Consider the following 16,284-nt stretch of genomic DNA (forward strand, 5'->3'; position numbering starts at 1 on the left):
TGGTATGTTTATTTATTCACTGTTTTAAAACTGTCTCAAAGTAGCAACAGGGGGTGCTAAAGTGACTAAACCTTGGGGAAGGACTGTGGGATATTATATATTATACAACGGGTGGGTGTAATCCTGAAAGCTGATTGGTTAAAACCGCATTCCAGCCGGTGTCAATTCCACAAGTTACCACCGGCTAAATCTATGACGTTAAAACGCCTATTTACTCTGTTCCATCTGACTGTGCAATCCACTGTCTCATCAGCCCAGCCAGACACTTTATAAACTTGATCTCCACTATTAAAAGCATCTAGACATTATCTCACATTTCTTTTAGACTAATTTTTAGATTTGTATAAACCTTGCTGTCTGTCTCTCCGACATTTGCAACATTGTTTCAATATTCAAATTCGATCTCCAGCTGTCTCATAGTAATGAACGTGTCGGCAGTCGGGACGAGATAGACAGGCACCATTTCTCAGCCAGTCGAAATCATGAATCAGCTGACATCATTTTTATGGATATATACAAAGAAATGTTAATTGAAAAAAGGTCAAACAAAACGTGCAGCTAGTTTGCAGTCTTTCCAGCTTCAGTTTGAAGTGTGTTGTTGGCTAGCTCCTCTGGAGAACATTGTCCTGACGAGTGAGCACATTTTCGATGCGCGCCTCATTGTCATGGATGTATTAAAATAAATGTCACTAGAAAACAGCTTAAACAATTGCAAATGCAGCTACTCTGGCTGCACTTTTTGACGTGACTGTAAGTTAGCCGTAGTTGGCTAGCTAGCAAGCAAGGGATAAGAACGTTGCCAGCCAGTATGGTAATGGAACATTTAGAACGAACGACTGGGTCACATCCATAGATACAGAACAAAAAGACTGAACGACTGGACTTCGTCTCGGGCCTAACAACACCAGTGCCAATATATCCTCCAAACACCGGCTTCTCTGGCATTATCACTTAAATACCAAGTGCTTCCACAGTGTGCACTCATAAATGCATTCCATTAAACTTTGTCTATTGGGAAATCATTTAAACTCTAAACTATGACTTTGGTGGTGCATTCCCATCATATCAAGGCCCTGCATAGCATCCTACTTCAATACATTAAATCGATTGAGGCCGGATGACAATGCACTTTATGTGAGGACTTGATGTGATAGGTAGAGGAAGACATTTTCAATAGGTTAAATTCCTCTGTCCTTGTTAAGCAGGTCACACTATTGATTTGTTTTTACCCCATCACTAGTAAATGCTTTGATGCAGATGCTAGTCATTGCGTCTCCCGAGTGGCGCAATGGTCTAAGGCACTGCATCGCAGTGCTAGCTGTGCCACTAGAGATCCTGGTTCGTATCCAGGCTCTGTCGTAGCCAGCCGCGACCGGGAGACCCATGGGGCGGCGCACAATTGGTCCAGGGTAGGGGAGGGAATGGCCGGCAGGGATGTAGCTCAGTTGGTAGAGCATGGTGTTTGCAACGCCAGGGTTGTGGGTTTGATTCCCATGGGGGGCCAGTATAAAAAATGATGTATGCACTCACTAACTGTAAGTCGCTCTGGATAAGAGCGTCTGCTAAATGACTTAAATGTATAAGGACAGCAACAACATACTGTACAAAATAATAAATAAAAATAATTAGTCATTTAGCAGACGCTATTATCCTGAGCGACTTACAGGAGCAATTAGGGTTAAGTGCCTTGCTCAAGGGCACATCGACAGATTTTTTCACCTAGTCGGCTCGGGGATTAGAACCAGCGACCTTTCGGTTACTGGCACAACGCTCTTAACCACTAAGCTACCTGCCGCCCTATTACAAGTAGAGCAATTATTTAAATCAGTCTAAAACAAATTGCATTACAAATTATGTGAACTATTTGTATCATGAAGGTAGAGTGATCACTTGAGCCAAACATTCAGTCCATTTCGGGGAGTTGTAATTTTTCTTCAGGATTAGCTATATTGTGAATACTGATGTAGGGCTGTGTTAGACTATACATACATGTAAATGTTGCTTTCCAGCAATATGTTGATGACAAGGCTTGCATACAGTTGACAACGGTGAATGCAATGTGCATGCGTTGGTGGGAGGGATTAACCGCCAACTAGGGCAAGTGGCTCACAGACTGCACAATTTCATCTACTCCAATTCATTGCAGTATCTCCCTCATTCTGCACGTTGCACAGTTTGGACAAGGAGACCAAATTCAGACTGCTGGCAGTTCTCATAAAATAAAATGGTTAAATATATGAGACAGCAGAGCGAGATCCTTTTGGAGTCGGATGCGTCCATGGACCAACAGGATTTTAGCGATATGTCTGGATATTCCGACGTCCTATATTCCGAATGTTCCGCAATGGACCAAATCGACACTTTCATGAAAAACGTTCAGGTGTTGCTGGATGCAGCAAATTACATTGAGAACAATGAAAAGAACAACGGAAGTAAGTAATGTAGGCTATTCTGGTGATTTCAGAGGCAGACTCGCCAAGGCAGACAACAATGGACCGAGATGGTTAGGGCGACAAAAGACGCGTAAACATGAGAGCCAACTGTCTGACTCCCCTGCTTCCATTTGTCTGATTGTGAATAGGCCTAATATTTCAACATATTCTGCCAATGCACATTTGTTTAGATAATGCTAGGAATATTTCAAATGAATCACTTGCACTGGACATATTTTGTATGGTTTATGAATTAGATATAGCCTACAAAAACAATCCATGGTCAAAAACAAACCTGTGACTTAAAATTATGCTCTCACCCACTATGGCATTTTCCACGAATGGTAGCAGAATTTAAATGGCTATTCCAGTGTGCATTTTCAAATTGGATGAGACTTGCCTATAGCTCCATGAGTTTATTTTCTTAGAGACATTAATAGGTCTAAACTAAACATATTCTAATGGTATCCATGAAGGCAGCCCTGTGTGCGTTAGACTGTCTTCCTTTGAGCTTTGTCTTCCTTCGATTTAGGCTACTTATTAAAATATTTAGGCTACATAATAGGCTAGTCGATTTATCAAACTCTCACTCACCTTATTTTTAAACCTAGCCTAGCCTACTCAACGCTGAGCATAGGTTTTCCTTCCATTTCTGGCTGTGGATGTGGATGCCTGCAGGCCGAAGAAAAGCAAATAATCCGTAGACCTATGTTTATTTAGCTCACACCAAATCCAACTGTCAAATGAGGCAAATAAACCCTTTTTTGTTTGTTTTTTATCTGCATATTATGCAGAGGCTGAATATAGAAGCTCTATAATGCCAGCCCTATTATTTCTTTATTTCTGTCAGTTGCTCTTCCTCTTATCTTCACTGTTGTTCACATGGTTTCCACATGGAGCAAAATTGACCGTTTTGATTGGACTAAACCCATGTTCCCGTCTAGAGTCCTTTCAGATACCCAATCAAACCCAGGTTAAACTTTGACGTCACATGTATTCTGTGGGATTGGTAGGTGTATGTATACACAAATTAGGATTAGATCAAAAAATATATTACATTAACACAATTCTGTCATCAATCTCATATTGGACATTTTATTATACTGACATTGCCAGAAATGGGTTAAAACGTGTATAGCCTATGTTAGACAATTATACATGTTATTGTTTTTATATTGGACATAATTTGAGTATTCTATATGCATGTTATTGTCTGCTGTAGCCTAATATAGCCTACTAAGTGATATTTCAAAATTAGTAATGAATGAATAGGCCTATGTCTTGAAGAAAGAGTTTGTTGGTATTTTTCAATAAACCATGTACAAAATGGGTTTCCTGCTTTGTAGCACAAACATCCAAAATAATCTGTATGGAATTTATCCCAAAAGGCATTGAGGGTGTCTTAAAAACCGTCCTCATATCAACTGTTGAGAAAGTAAAAGACAGTGTTGGGTGAAGCTATAGGCATTTCCCCAAGTTTTACTAAACTTAAAAGAAAACTTTTTTTTTGTTGTATTTTTGTTTTACAATAATCAACAGTATGACTACATTACTGTTTGCCAACATTGACAGATGATTGGAAGCTGCAGGATATAGACAGGAGGGGAAGGTAGGCTATGTGACATGTTGTTTATTCATTCCCTGTTGTCTTGGGACTAGCTTGATGTCACAAATGTTACAGACCAAAACAAAAAAGTATTTGTCTGACAGAAATGACAGAATCTATAATGTAAGGCCTAATGTGTTAAAAATATATATTTCATCAACAGAATGTGAACATGGATATGCCTCAACATGCCCTGCAACTCAGAACAAGCATCATCAGAGACAACGGAAATTCAAAAATAAGAAAATTGACAATATTCACAACAGGTAAATTAAGCTTGTCATAATTATTTATAACTGTGTTATTACAAATACCCATGTTATTACAGTTGCATGCTCACTCTAATATATCTACTCTGGATTGTTAAGTGGACCATTCTGTAATTTCTTGATTTCTTGTTTAGATTTTTTGATTGTTTGTGTATTTGTATTGTATTTGGAGACATTCTATTGCACTGTTGGAGCAAGTAACATAAGCATTTCTCTGCACCTGCTATAACACCTGCAAATCTGTGGACTTTGATTTGATAGCATTTTGTTTTTTACCCGTTCTTCATTATTGGACTTGGAAGAAACAAAGTGCACCAAGACAGAAACTGTCAAACCAGTCTTTTATAAAGCTTATTGCTAACATATCTTGTTTTTGGATTTCTGTCTATAACATAGAAATAGATAGAAGTCTCTAGTGCCCAAAAGCCAGTTTTAGCATGGGCAGCACCACTTTCACCATTTTGAAGTAGTAAACTGGGTGGGACTTCCTATGGGTCAAGAAAGGATCACATGATTCCATCCGGGTCATCAGGAGGGATCAGCCAATGAATTATACTTGTGAGCAAACATTCCATAACTGCAGGTGGCAGTAAATCGTAAACCTTGGCTTTATACCTGTTCAAACAACACACTTTAGGTGGCAGTATGCACCGTTTCTGTTAGTTTGCTAACTCATAGAAGTAGTAGAAGAAAATGGACTACTTCAAAATGGAAATGGCCTCAATGGCACTGCCCATGCTCTCACAGATGCCATAATAAGATAGATACAATGATGCGATGTCTATCTAAGTATATGGTCTATAACCTGTCCATTTTCTTTTACACCCAGATCAGCACACAATGAGCTGGAAAAAAATAGGTGAGTCAGAAGGGGTTGTGACTGTGTTAGAGGCCATTGCGAATATTTCCATTGACAGTGGTTATTGTTGATCAATTGAAGATCTCTGCAAGTACTGAATGTGCATTCATCTACCATGTTCTTCTCTACTCTGATTCCCCACCCGACTGTGATTTGGTCCACAACTGTGTAACATGGGGTAAAACACTTGAGTTACATGATAATTAATTAGTCAAAGAGATATAGGCCTAATATATCTTATGGTGCATAACCTGTCTTGGTGCATATCAAACATCATATCCACATAATAATTCAACTGTGCAGACTGCTACATGGTTTGATAGTACACAAGTAACACAGGGGCACACACTTAATATGTTGTGAAATCTGTTGTGAATGTATTGTAATGTAAAAAAAAAAAAAATGTATAACTGCCTTCATTTTGCTGGACCCCAGGAAGAGTAGCTGCTGCCTTGGCAGCAGCTAATGGGGATCCATAATAAATACAAATACAGGGATGTTGTTTTGCTACAAATTTCGTAACATTTTATGTGGTGTGGCAAATAGCTATTTCCGGGGACTTTATCTCCAGAGCCAGCTGTCTTTTCAAAATGGAACCTCAAGCTGATAATCCAAAATACTCTGGAGGCTGCATTTATTTAGCATATCCTGATGTTAGGCTAAATATATTGACCCAGAATTTGAAAATGTAATACTGGCTTATAAAGCGGCTTATTTTACAGCTGGACTTCAAACAACACTTCTTTTATCAACACCTTCACAATGTCAAGTTTGTTTGTACAGTGGTGGTCATTAGCATGCTAGCATCCTGGTGGTAGAGCAGAGATGTATGTTTTGCAAGGCAAATCAGGGAGTTCAGTCCAGTACAGGTTGTTCTTGGAAGACAACCATACAACGTGTCCACAGTTGGAACTGGAACTGCTTGTTTCAGACAGTGTGTTTCCCTCCACGTAAACTAAGCTTTTCTGTGCATTGAAAAGCAGCTTATTGCACAGGGCCTGATCTTTGGTTCCAATAAGAAGAACATGTCAGGGCACGGTTCCCAAAATACAGTGACATGGGCTAATATGTAGAGAGCAGCTAGTGTGGGAATCATCATAGAACACAGAAGAGGGATGGCCCAGGCCTCTGGATGATAATAGCTTAATCTCAAATTGCACTACAAAGGGGTTGGTCATCATTAGCGAGACAGGAGTTGTCATCCCAATTTAACCTACATTTCAATGCATTTGAATGTAAGGACAACACCCTTCCAAATCTAGACACTAGGATGTTCAGCAGCTCTGGGCCCAGACTATAAGTAATGTATTAGCCTTTCTATCCAACAAAATGGAAAATAATATAAAGGGTCTGCTTTTGTAGGTCAATCAATTACTATACTGAACAAAAATATAAATGCAACATGTAAAGTGTTGGTCCCAAGTTTCATGAGCTGAAATAAATGATCCCAGAAATGTTCCATACGCACAAAAAGCTTATTTCTCTCAAAGGTTGTGCACAAATTTGTTTACATCCCTGTTAGTGAGCATTTCCCCTTTGCCAAAATAATCCATCCACCTGATCGGTGTGGCATATCAAGAAGTTGGGGACAATAATAATAAAAATTTGCAGTTTTGTCACACAACACAATGCCACAGATGTCTCAAGTTTTGAGGGCGCGTGCAATTGGCATGCTGACTGCAGGAATGCCCACCAGAGCTGTTGCCAGATAATTTAATGTCAATTTCTCTACCATAAGCCACCTCCAACGTCGTTTTAGAGAATTTGGCATTACGTCCAACCGGCCTCAGAACCGTAGACCATGTGTATGGCGTCGTGTGGGCGAGCGGTTTGCTGATGTCAACATTGTGAACAGAGTGCCCCATGGTGGCCGTAGGGTTATGGTATGGGCAGGCATAAGCTACGGACAACGAACACAATTGCATTTTACCGATGGCAATTTGAATGCACAAAAATACTGTGATGAAATCCTGAGGCCCATTGTGAGGCCCATTATTTTTAAGGTATCTGTGACCAACAGATGCATACTGTATCTGTATTCCCAGTCATTTGAAATCCATAGATTAGGGTTTAATGAATTTATTTCAATTGACTGATTTCCTAATATAACTGTAACTCAGTAAAATCGTTGAAATTGTTGCATGTTGAATTTATACTTTTGTTCAGTATAATAACCAGATCAATGACTAATTACCTCCAAAGATATTCATCCATCGACGTAGAGGGGATGGGAATAGGGCCTCATCAAATCCAGGAATTGCATCTGGATGTAGAGAGACCATTCCTATTATTGGTTTCACTAAAGAGTAGTCCTCTGTTGTTTCTTCACCCTCTTAGACGAGCACATCTCCGCCTGTGTTTGGAGAGGTTGAAGACACTGATCCCACTGGGACCAGACTGCAGTCGGCACACTACCCTGGGGTTGCTCAACAAGGCCAAGGGGCACATTAAGGTACTGTAGTCAACAATGCCACCACGGTGGTGTCATGGGGACCATGGTGTTATGGGATCTGGTGAATGGTTCAATGGAAGCCCCTTGCCTATGGATAGAGAAGCTGTGTGCTCCATGACCTGCCATAGCACTGCAGCACACAAACACAATGTGATCTACTTCCTCAGCCTGCAAATCACTTGCTACTCCTGGCTGCACACTTGTGGGCCTGGAAACGCAAGCAAATGCAATGGAAATGGGGATATACCTTTAATGGGTATAACTGATTTATCAAACATGATTGGTTAGAAAGCTTTTATTTTCCCTTTTATCCAGGTGTAGATGTAGTCTGGAACCTATTTGTCACCCCCTTGTGAACTCTGAAAAAGTATTTCTAATTGATCTGAGAAATGTTTGGCACATTGCTGTGTTTCAGAATGAAAATACAAAGTGAAAGAAAGAGTGGCTTGTATGCTCAACCTTAACCAACCCAGCCATTGCCCTTGTTTTCCTACAAGCAGAAAATCCAGCTCTGCATTTGGCCATCGTACAAAAATGTCAGGAATTACTTTGCCACTACAGCCGTTTGGATCTGTTGGTATTTTTAGCCTGGTCTGATGTGGATAAATTCACATATGATTATTCAGGCTCAGAAGAACACACACAGTTTGTCCCTCAATCTTGAATGGGCAGAATTTGTGTTGTCGCAAAAGTAGAGTAAAATAAAAATAAAAACATTATTCAATTTTAAATCTGTTTGTAAATGGCAGCTGTTGAAGATTCTATAATTTGTACAGTAAAACGGAATATCTGTGAATGACTGTACGACAGAGGGCTGTGTCATACTATGTGCAGATGTCTGATGAAATTTGATAAATAGCTGCTCCTTAGCCTACACCATTTATTTATATGCAAGTATTATTCATAAAATACCAGTGGTGTAAAGTACTTAAGTAAAAATACTTTAAAGTACTAGTTAAGTTGTTTTTTGGGTATCTGTACTTTACTATTTATATTTTGCCAACTTTTACTTCACTACATTCCTAAAGAAAATAATGTACTTTTTACTCCATACATTTTCCCTGATACCCAAAAGTACTTGTTACATTTTGACAGGGAAATGGTCCAATTCACACACTTATCAAGAGAACATCCCTGGTCATCCCTACGGCCTCTGATCTGGCGGACTCACTAAACACAAATGCTTTGTTTGTGAATTATGTCTGAGTGTTCAAGTGTGCCCCTGGCTATCCGTAAATAAATAAAAATATATATGTATTGTGCCGTCTGGTTTGCTTAATATAAGGAATTTTAAATTATTTATACTTTTACTTTTAGAAATTCCATTTACTTTTGATATTGAATTATTTTACTGGGTTACTTTCACTTTTATTTAAGTAATTTTATATTAAGGCATTTTACTTTTACTCAAGTATGACAATTGAGTACTTTTTCCACCACTGTAAAATACCAACAAATTCGAAGGGTAATCCACACATAAGGTTGATTAACTTTCTCTCCTCTCTGTTTTTGTGTAGAAACTAGAGGAGATGGACCGGAGGAGTCAGCACCAGCTGGAGAGCCTGGAGCGTGAGCAGAGGCACCTGCAGAGGCAGCTGGCCCACCTACAGAACCCTGGAGACGGAGACAGGGACATGGTCCATATGGACAGCGTAGGTTCCCCTTTGGCCTCAGAACACTCGGACCGAGGTGAGCCAACCATTCCACAGAGCTTAGTTACTCCCTGCATATTTCGTCTGACAGTGGCAATGTTACAGTGCCTTCAGATAGTATTCAGACCCCACGTGTCCAAGTCTCCAAGTGTACAGTGTTTCCTCCGACACATTGGTGCGGCTGGCTTCCGGGTTAAGCAGGCATTGTGTCAACAAGCAGTGCGGTTCGGTTGGGTTGTGTTTCGGAGGACGCACGGCTCTCGACCTTCGCCTCTCCGGTGTCCGTACGGGAGTTGCAGTGATGGGACAAGACTGTAACTACCAATTGGATACATGAAATTGGGGAGAAAAAGGAAAAACAAAAAAAAGGTATTTAGACCCCTTTACGTTTTCCACATTTTGTTGTGTTACAACCTGAATTTAAAATGGATTAAATAGAGATTTATTTTGTCATAGGCCTACACACAATACCCCATAATGTCAAAGTGGAATTATGTTTTAGACATTTTTACAAATTCATAAAAAATGAAAAGCTAAAATGTTATGGCAAGCCTAAATAACTTCAGGAGTAAAAATATGCTGCATGGACTCACTCTGTGTGCAATAATAGTGTTTAAAATGTTTTTGGATTGACTACCTCATCTCTGTACCCACACATACAATTATCTGTAAGGTCCATCAGTCGAGCAGTGAATTTCAGTGAAGACAGATTAAACCACAAAGACCAGGGAGGTTTTCCAATGCCTCTCAAAGATGGGCAACTATTGGTAGATAGGTAAACATAAAAATTGAATATTCATTTGAGCATGGTGAAGTTATTAATTACACTTTGGATGGTGTATCAATACACCCAATCACTACAAAGATACAGGGGTCATTCCTAACTCAGTTGCCGGAGAGGAAGGAAACGGCTCAGGGATTTCACCATGAGGCCAATGGTGACTTTAAAACAGTTACAGAGTTTAAAGGCTGTGATAGGAGAAAACTGAGGATGGATCAACAATATTGTAGTTACTCCACAATACTAACCTAATTGACAGAGGGAAAGAAGCCTGTATAGAATACAAATATTCCAAAACATGCATATTGTTTGCAACAAGGCACTTACAGTGAGGGAAAAAAGTATTTGATCCCCTGCTGATTTTGTACGTTTGCCCAATGACAAAGACATGATCAGTCTATAATTTTAATGGTAGGTTTATTTGAACAGTGAGAGACAGAATAACAACAAAAAAATCCAGAAAAACGCATGTCAAAAATGTTATAAATTGATTTGCATTTTAATGAGGGAAGTATTTGACCCCTCTGCAAAACATGACTTAGTACTTGGTGGCAAAACCCTTGTTGGCAATCACAGAGGTCAGACATTTCTTGTAGTTGGCCACCAGGTTTGCACACATCTCAGGAGGGATTTTGTCCCACTCCTCTTTGCAGATCTTCTCCAAGTCATTAAGGTTTCGAGCCTGACATTTGGCAACTCGAACCTTCAGCTCCCTCCACAGATGTTCTATGGGATTAAGGTCTGGAGACTGGCTAGGCCACTCCAGGACCTTCATGTGCTTCTTCTTGAGCCACTCCTTTGTTGCCTTGGCCGTGTGTTTTGGGTCATTGTCATGCTGGAATACCCATTTACGACCCATTTTCAATGCCCTGGCTGAGGGAAGGAGGTTCTCACCCAAGACTTGACAGTACATGGCCCGTCCATCGTCCCTTTGATGCGGTGAAGTTGTCCTGTCCCCTTAGCAGAAAAACACCCCCAAAGCATAATGTTTCCACCTCCATGTTTGACGGTGGGGATGGTGTTCTTGGGGTTGATAGGCACCATTCCTCCTCCTCCAAACACGGCGAGTTGAGTTGATGCCAAAGAGCTCGATTTTGGTCTCATCTGACCACAACACTTTCACCCAGTTCTCCTCTGAATCATTCAGATGTTCATTGGCAAACTTCAGACGGGCCTGTATATGTGCTTTCTTGAGCAGGGAGACCTTGCGGGCGCTGCAGGATTTCAGTCCTTCACGGCGTAGTGTGTTACCAATTGTTTTCTTGGTGACTATGGTCCCAGCTGCCTTGAGATCATTGACAAGATCCTCCCGTGTAGTTCTGGGCTGATTCCTCACCGTTCTCATGATCATTGCAACTCCACGAGGTGAGATCTTGCATGGATCCCCAGGCAGAGGGAGATTGACAGTTATTTTGTGTTTCTTCCATTTGCGTATAATCGCACCAACTGTTGTCACCTTCTCACCAAGCTGCTTGGCGATGGTCTTGTAGCCCATTCCAGCCTTGTGTAGGTCTACAATCTTGTCCCTGACATCCTTGGAGAGCTCTTTGGTCTTGGCCATGGTGGAGAGTTTGGAATCTGATTGATTGATTGCTTCTGTGGACAGGTGTCTTTTATACAGGTAACAAGCTGAGATTAGGAGCACTCCCTTTAAGAGTGTGCTCCTAATCTCAGCTCGTTACCTGTATAAAAGACACCTGGGAGCCAGAAATCTTTCTGATTGAGAGGGGGTCAAATACTTATTTCCCTCATTAAAATGCAAATCAATTTATAACATTTTTGACATGGGTTTTTGTGGATTTTGTTGTTGTTATTTTGTCTCTCACTGTTCAAATAAACCTACCATTAAAATTATAGACTGATCATTTCTTTGTCAGTCGGCAAACGTACAAAATCAGCAGGAGATCAAATACTTTTTTCCCTCACTGTAAGTAATACTGCATAAAATGTGGCAAAGCAATTAACCTTTTGTCCTGAATACAAAGTGTTATGTTTGGGGCAAATCCACAATACATTACTGCATACCACTCTCCATATTTTCAAGCATAGTGGTGGCTGCATCATGGTATGGGTATCCTTGTAATTGTTAAGGACTGGGGAATATTTCAGGATAAAAAAATTTACGGAATGGAGCTAAGCACAGGCACAATCCTAGAGGAAAACATGGTTCAGTCTGCTTTCCACCAGACACTGGGAGGTGAATTCACCTTTCAGCTGGACAATAACCTAAACAAGTCCATCTACATTGGAGTTGCTTACCAAGAAGACAGTGAATGTTCCTGAGTGGCCGAGTTACAGTTTTGACTTAAATCTACTTGAAAATCTATGGCAAGACCTGAAAATGGTTGTCTAGCGATGCTCAACAACCAATTTGACATAGCTTGACGAATTTTGAAAATAATAATGGGCAAATGATGCACAAACCAGGTGTGGAAAGCTCATAGAGACATACCCAGAAAGGATGCTTCTACAAAGTATTGATTGACTCAGGGGTGTGAATACTTATGTAAATTAGATATTTCTGTATTTCAAAATCAATTTAATCCATTTTGAATTCAGGCTGTAACACAACAAAATGTGGAAAAAGTCATGGGGTGTGAATACTTTCTGAAGGCACTGTATACAGTGGCTTGCGGAAGTATTCACCCCCCTTGGCATTTTTCCTATTTTGTTGCCTTACAACCTGGAATTAAAATGGGGGTTTGTATCATTTGATTTACACAACGTGCCTACCACTTTGAAGATGCAAAATAATTTTTATTGTGAAACAAACAAGAAAAAGACAAAAAAACAGAAGACTTGAGCGTGCATAACTATTCACACAGGTGGACTTTATTTAACTAATTATGTGACTTCTGAAGGTAATTGGTTGCACCAGATCGTATTTAGGGGCTTCATAGCAAAGGGGGTGAATACATATGCACGCACAACTTTTCCGTTATTTATGTTTTAGAATTTTTTGAAACAAGTCATTTTTTTTCATTTCACTTTACCAATTTGGACTATTTTGTGTATGTCCATTATATGAAATCCAAATAAAAATCAATTTAAATTACAGGTTGAAATGCAACAAAATAGGAAAAACGCCAATGGGGATGAATACTTTTGCAAGGCACAGTACTTCCTCAAAGTAGTCAGAATTAATCTAAGATAAATCAAGAAATCTGCCAGTAATTTTGACGTTTTTGCCGAGGTCTTAGTTGTGAAATTTGACATCTAACTTAGATGTTTGGTGCAGTATTTCTCAAGTAAAAAAATGTGTTTCTCATTGAACAACAACAAACACTTGAATAAGAATCCCTACTGTTCAAATTAAATGAAATTGTATTTATCACATCTGCCGAATACAACAGGTGTAGTAGACTTTACCCCTACCGACATGTACATATTACCTCCATTATCTCGACTAACCTGTACCCCTGCACATTGACTCGGTACCGGTAGCCCTTGTATATATTTTTATTGTGTTACAATTTTTTCTTTAGTTTAGCAAATTTTTCTTACTTACTTTTTTAAAACTCTGCATTGTTGGTTTTAAGGGCTCATAAGTAAGCATGGTAAGTGCCATGCTTACTTATGAGCCCTTAAAACCAACAATGCAGAGTTTTAAAAAAGTAAGTAAGAAAAATTTGCTAAACTAAAGAAAAAATAGTAACACAATAAAAATATATACAAGGGCTACCGGTACCGAGTCAATGTGCAGGGGTACAGGTTAGTCGAGATAATGGAGGTAATATGTACATGTCGGTAGGGGTAAAGTGACTATGCATAGATAATAAAAACAGAGAGTAGCAGCAGTGTGACCAATTGTTGACCAATCACAGACGAAGGAGCGAAGACCAAAATGAACAAAAACGTCACAAAATGTCATCATAATATATGCACAACTGTTACAGATGGGATGCGGATGCCTTTAGAAGATTTTATGTAGAGAAATATGTTTCATACATGTAGTTATATATAATACCACAAGTGGGCAGGCTAACCTACAAAATCTATGTAATCATTTTTTAATTCAGTCTGTAACTCAACAAAATGTGGAATAAGTCAAGGGGTATGAATACTTTCTGAAGGCACTGTATATTATACTAAGAAACAGTTTGGTTCAGTTCCATTTCAAACCGGTTAATAGAATTTACATTTGTTACAGTCTATAATGTAGAATTGGGTGTCATCAAGCATTAGTTGTCAATCAATACGATTATCTTATTACTAAGCGTGGGATGATCATTATAAAATATTTTCCTCTCACCCCAATTTCTGTAGAAGAGATCGAGGTGGATGTGGAAAGCACTGAGTTCTCCCATGGAGAGTTGGACAGTATCAGCACCAGTGGCTGCAGTGACTTGGATGACCACAGCAGTCGGCAGAGCCTGGCCAGCGACGAGGGCTACTCCACCTGCAGTCTTAAACAGACCTTTTCCTCCTAAGAACCAGCCTGAAGTTCCTCATCCACAGCTGCAGTCTAAACTGGCCTTCTCCTAAGAACCAGCCTAAAACTCCACTCCACCTGCAGTCTATAACTGGTACTGTACAAAGAACCAGCCTGAAGTTCAACTCCTCTTGAAGTCTAAAACTGGACCTCTCCTCTTATGAACCAGCCTAAATATCAACCACCTGTAGTCTAAACTAGCCTTCTCCTCCTAAGAACCAGTTTAAAGCTAAACCCCACCTGCAGTTTTAAAGTGGACTAATCCTACTACAACAACTGTAAATCTTGCCTCTGATGTGGGCGACTGCACCTACAGTCTAATGTTACCCGTATCCTCCTAAAGCCAGCACAAAACCCCCACATAAAACCAGCCAGAAGCTCACCAGTGCCACTCCCCCCACCACCCCACACACACTTTGGAAACCCCTAGTAGATGACCCTCTAGGAAAAAACAATTCTCATTACTCACCAAGCAAGTCACTAGCGCTTCTATATCTGCACTCCAAACCAGCTCTAATACGGTACCTACAGCTTGAATAAACCACAATTACACCCAAAATCTTTAACACAAGTCACCAATGTTATTCCTAATTTATTAGAATATAATTGAGAAATGTATTTATTTTTCCAATATTTATCGTGTTGTACTGTATGTCTTGGTCACACCTGAATTATGAAATGAAAAATATTATTTAGATGTTTTGACAACTGTAAAGTGAAGTTTTATATAAGTCTGTTGTGGTTTTGAACTGAGCATTGTTTGACAAGTTATCCTAGACAAAAGCTAGTGCAATGGTACAGGACAGGCTAAATGTTTCACTCAGTGGCCTCTTTTGTGAGATGATTGACATCTATCCCCCTTGAGATTTCAAAAGTAATGTTTGTATACAGTAAGCAGCTATAATAAGCTATCCCGCACTTCCCAAGCACAATTCTGAAGCAATAACACTTTTTGCCAGTTATGTCAACTCTTCAGTTGGCTGTTTTTGGCACACAATTTTGTCCGTCCAACACCAAATTTAACATGCTCATTTAGTATGCAACTTCAATAGATGTATTAATTACAAATAGTAATCAATAGTAAGATAACATGGCTGTAAAAGTTGGAACAAAAAAGTAATGGTGCATGTGTATTGAATGTAGCTTTCAATTTTGTTGTCATGTGCTTTGGATTGACCAGTTGAGGGCGCATGTCTTTGTAGCATGAACAATAGCACATGGAGGAATTTAAATTATGAGTTTTGAATCGCATCCTTATTTAGTAACTTATTTTTTGTAATGTAGTTGAGAAGCATTCCAAAGTTAAAACCCTGAAACTGTATATTTTGAGTATTTGTCTACAAAAATCACTTTCCCATGATTATTCCACTAACCAAATTGGACATTTCATCTTATGACCATACCCATATTTTTGTGGTACAACTAAAAATATTATCACCACCAACTGTGTCTTAACATGGCTAAATTGACTCTTGCACAGGTTTCTTAGTTCCAAGTCCTTATTCAATGTCAGTATTTTTCAACGCATTTTGAAAAAGACTTGGACTAAGAAAGTGTCTCTGAACACTCTACTGTGCTAAATCAGCCATCAAAGGTGACTTTTACAAATAATATATTGCTGGTCCCCTGCTACTATTTTGGGTAGTTCATGGTAATGGTCCCTTGAAAACCTGATCAATAAACCTCTACCACCCCATGTACCTATACAGTGTTCAGTTGTTCTTTGTCATTGTGGTGTCCAAAGCTATAAGATATTATATATTCTTCATGACTGAAATCATGTATTTTCTATTCAATACAT

The 16,284-nt window shown here is 39.4% G+C and overlaps 1 protein-coding gene across 2 annotated transcripts; it reads left to right on the top strand.

Annotated features, from left to right (window-relative positions):
* Positions 1 to 2,113: 2,113 nt before the first annotated feature.
* LOC121571024 (max-interacting protein 1-like) lies at positions 2,114 to 16,172 on the top strand. Of its 2 annotated transcripts, XM_041882254.1 has the most exons (6): positions 2,114 to 2,432; positions 4,202 to 4,304; positions 5,137 to 5,166; positions 7,504 to 7,618; positions 9,136 to 9,307; positions 14,318 to 16,172. In XM_041882254.1, the coding sequence occupies exons 1-6, from the start codon at positions 2,225 to 2,227 to the stop codon at positions 14,479 to 14,481; spliced, it is 792 nt and encodes a 263-aa protein (XP_041738188.1). In that variant the 5' UTR covers positions 2,114 to 2,224; the 3' UTR covers positions 14,482 to 16,172. The 2 variants fall into 2 exon arrangements, with proteins under 2 accessions (XP_041738188.1, XP_041738197.1); XM_041882263.1 differs by lacking the exon at positions 5,137 to 5,166.
* The last annotated feature ends 112 nt before the right edge of the window (positions 16,173 to 16,284 follow it).

Source organism: Coregonus clupeaformis, chromosome 1, assembly GCF_020615455.1.
Source record: "Coregonus clupeaformis isolate EN_2021a chromosome 1, ASM2061545v1, whole genome shotgun sequence".
In the NCBI taxonomy this organism is placed as follows: Eukaryota; Metazoa; Chordata; class Actinopteri; order Salmoniformes; family Salmonidae; genus Coregonus; species Coregonus clupeaformis.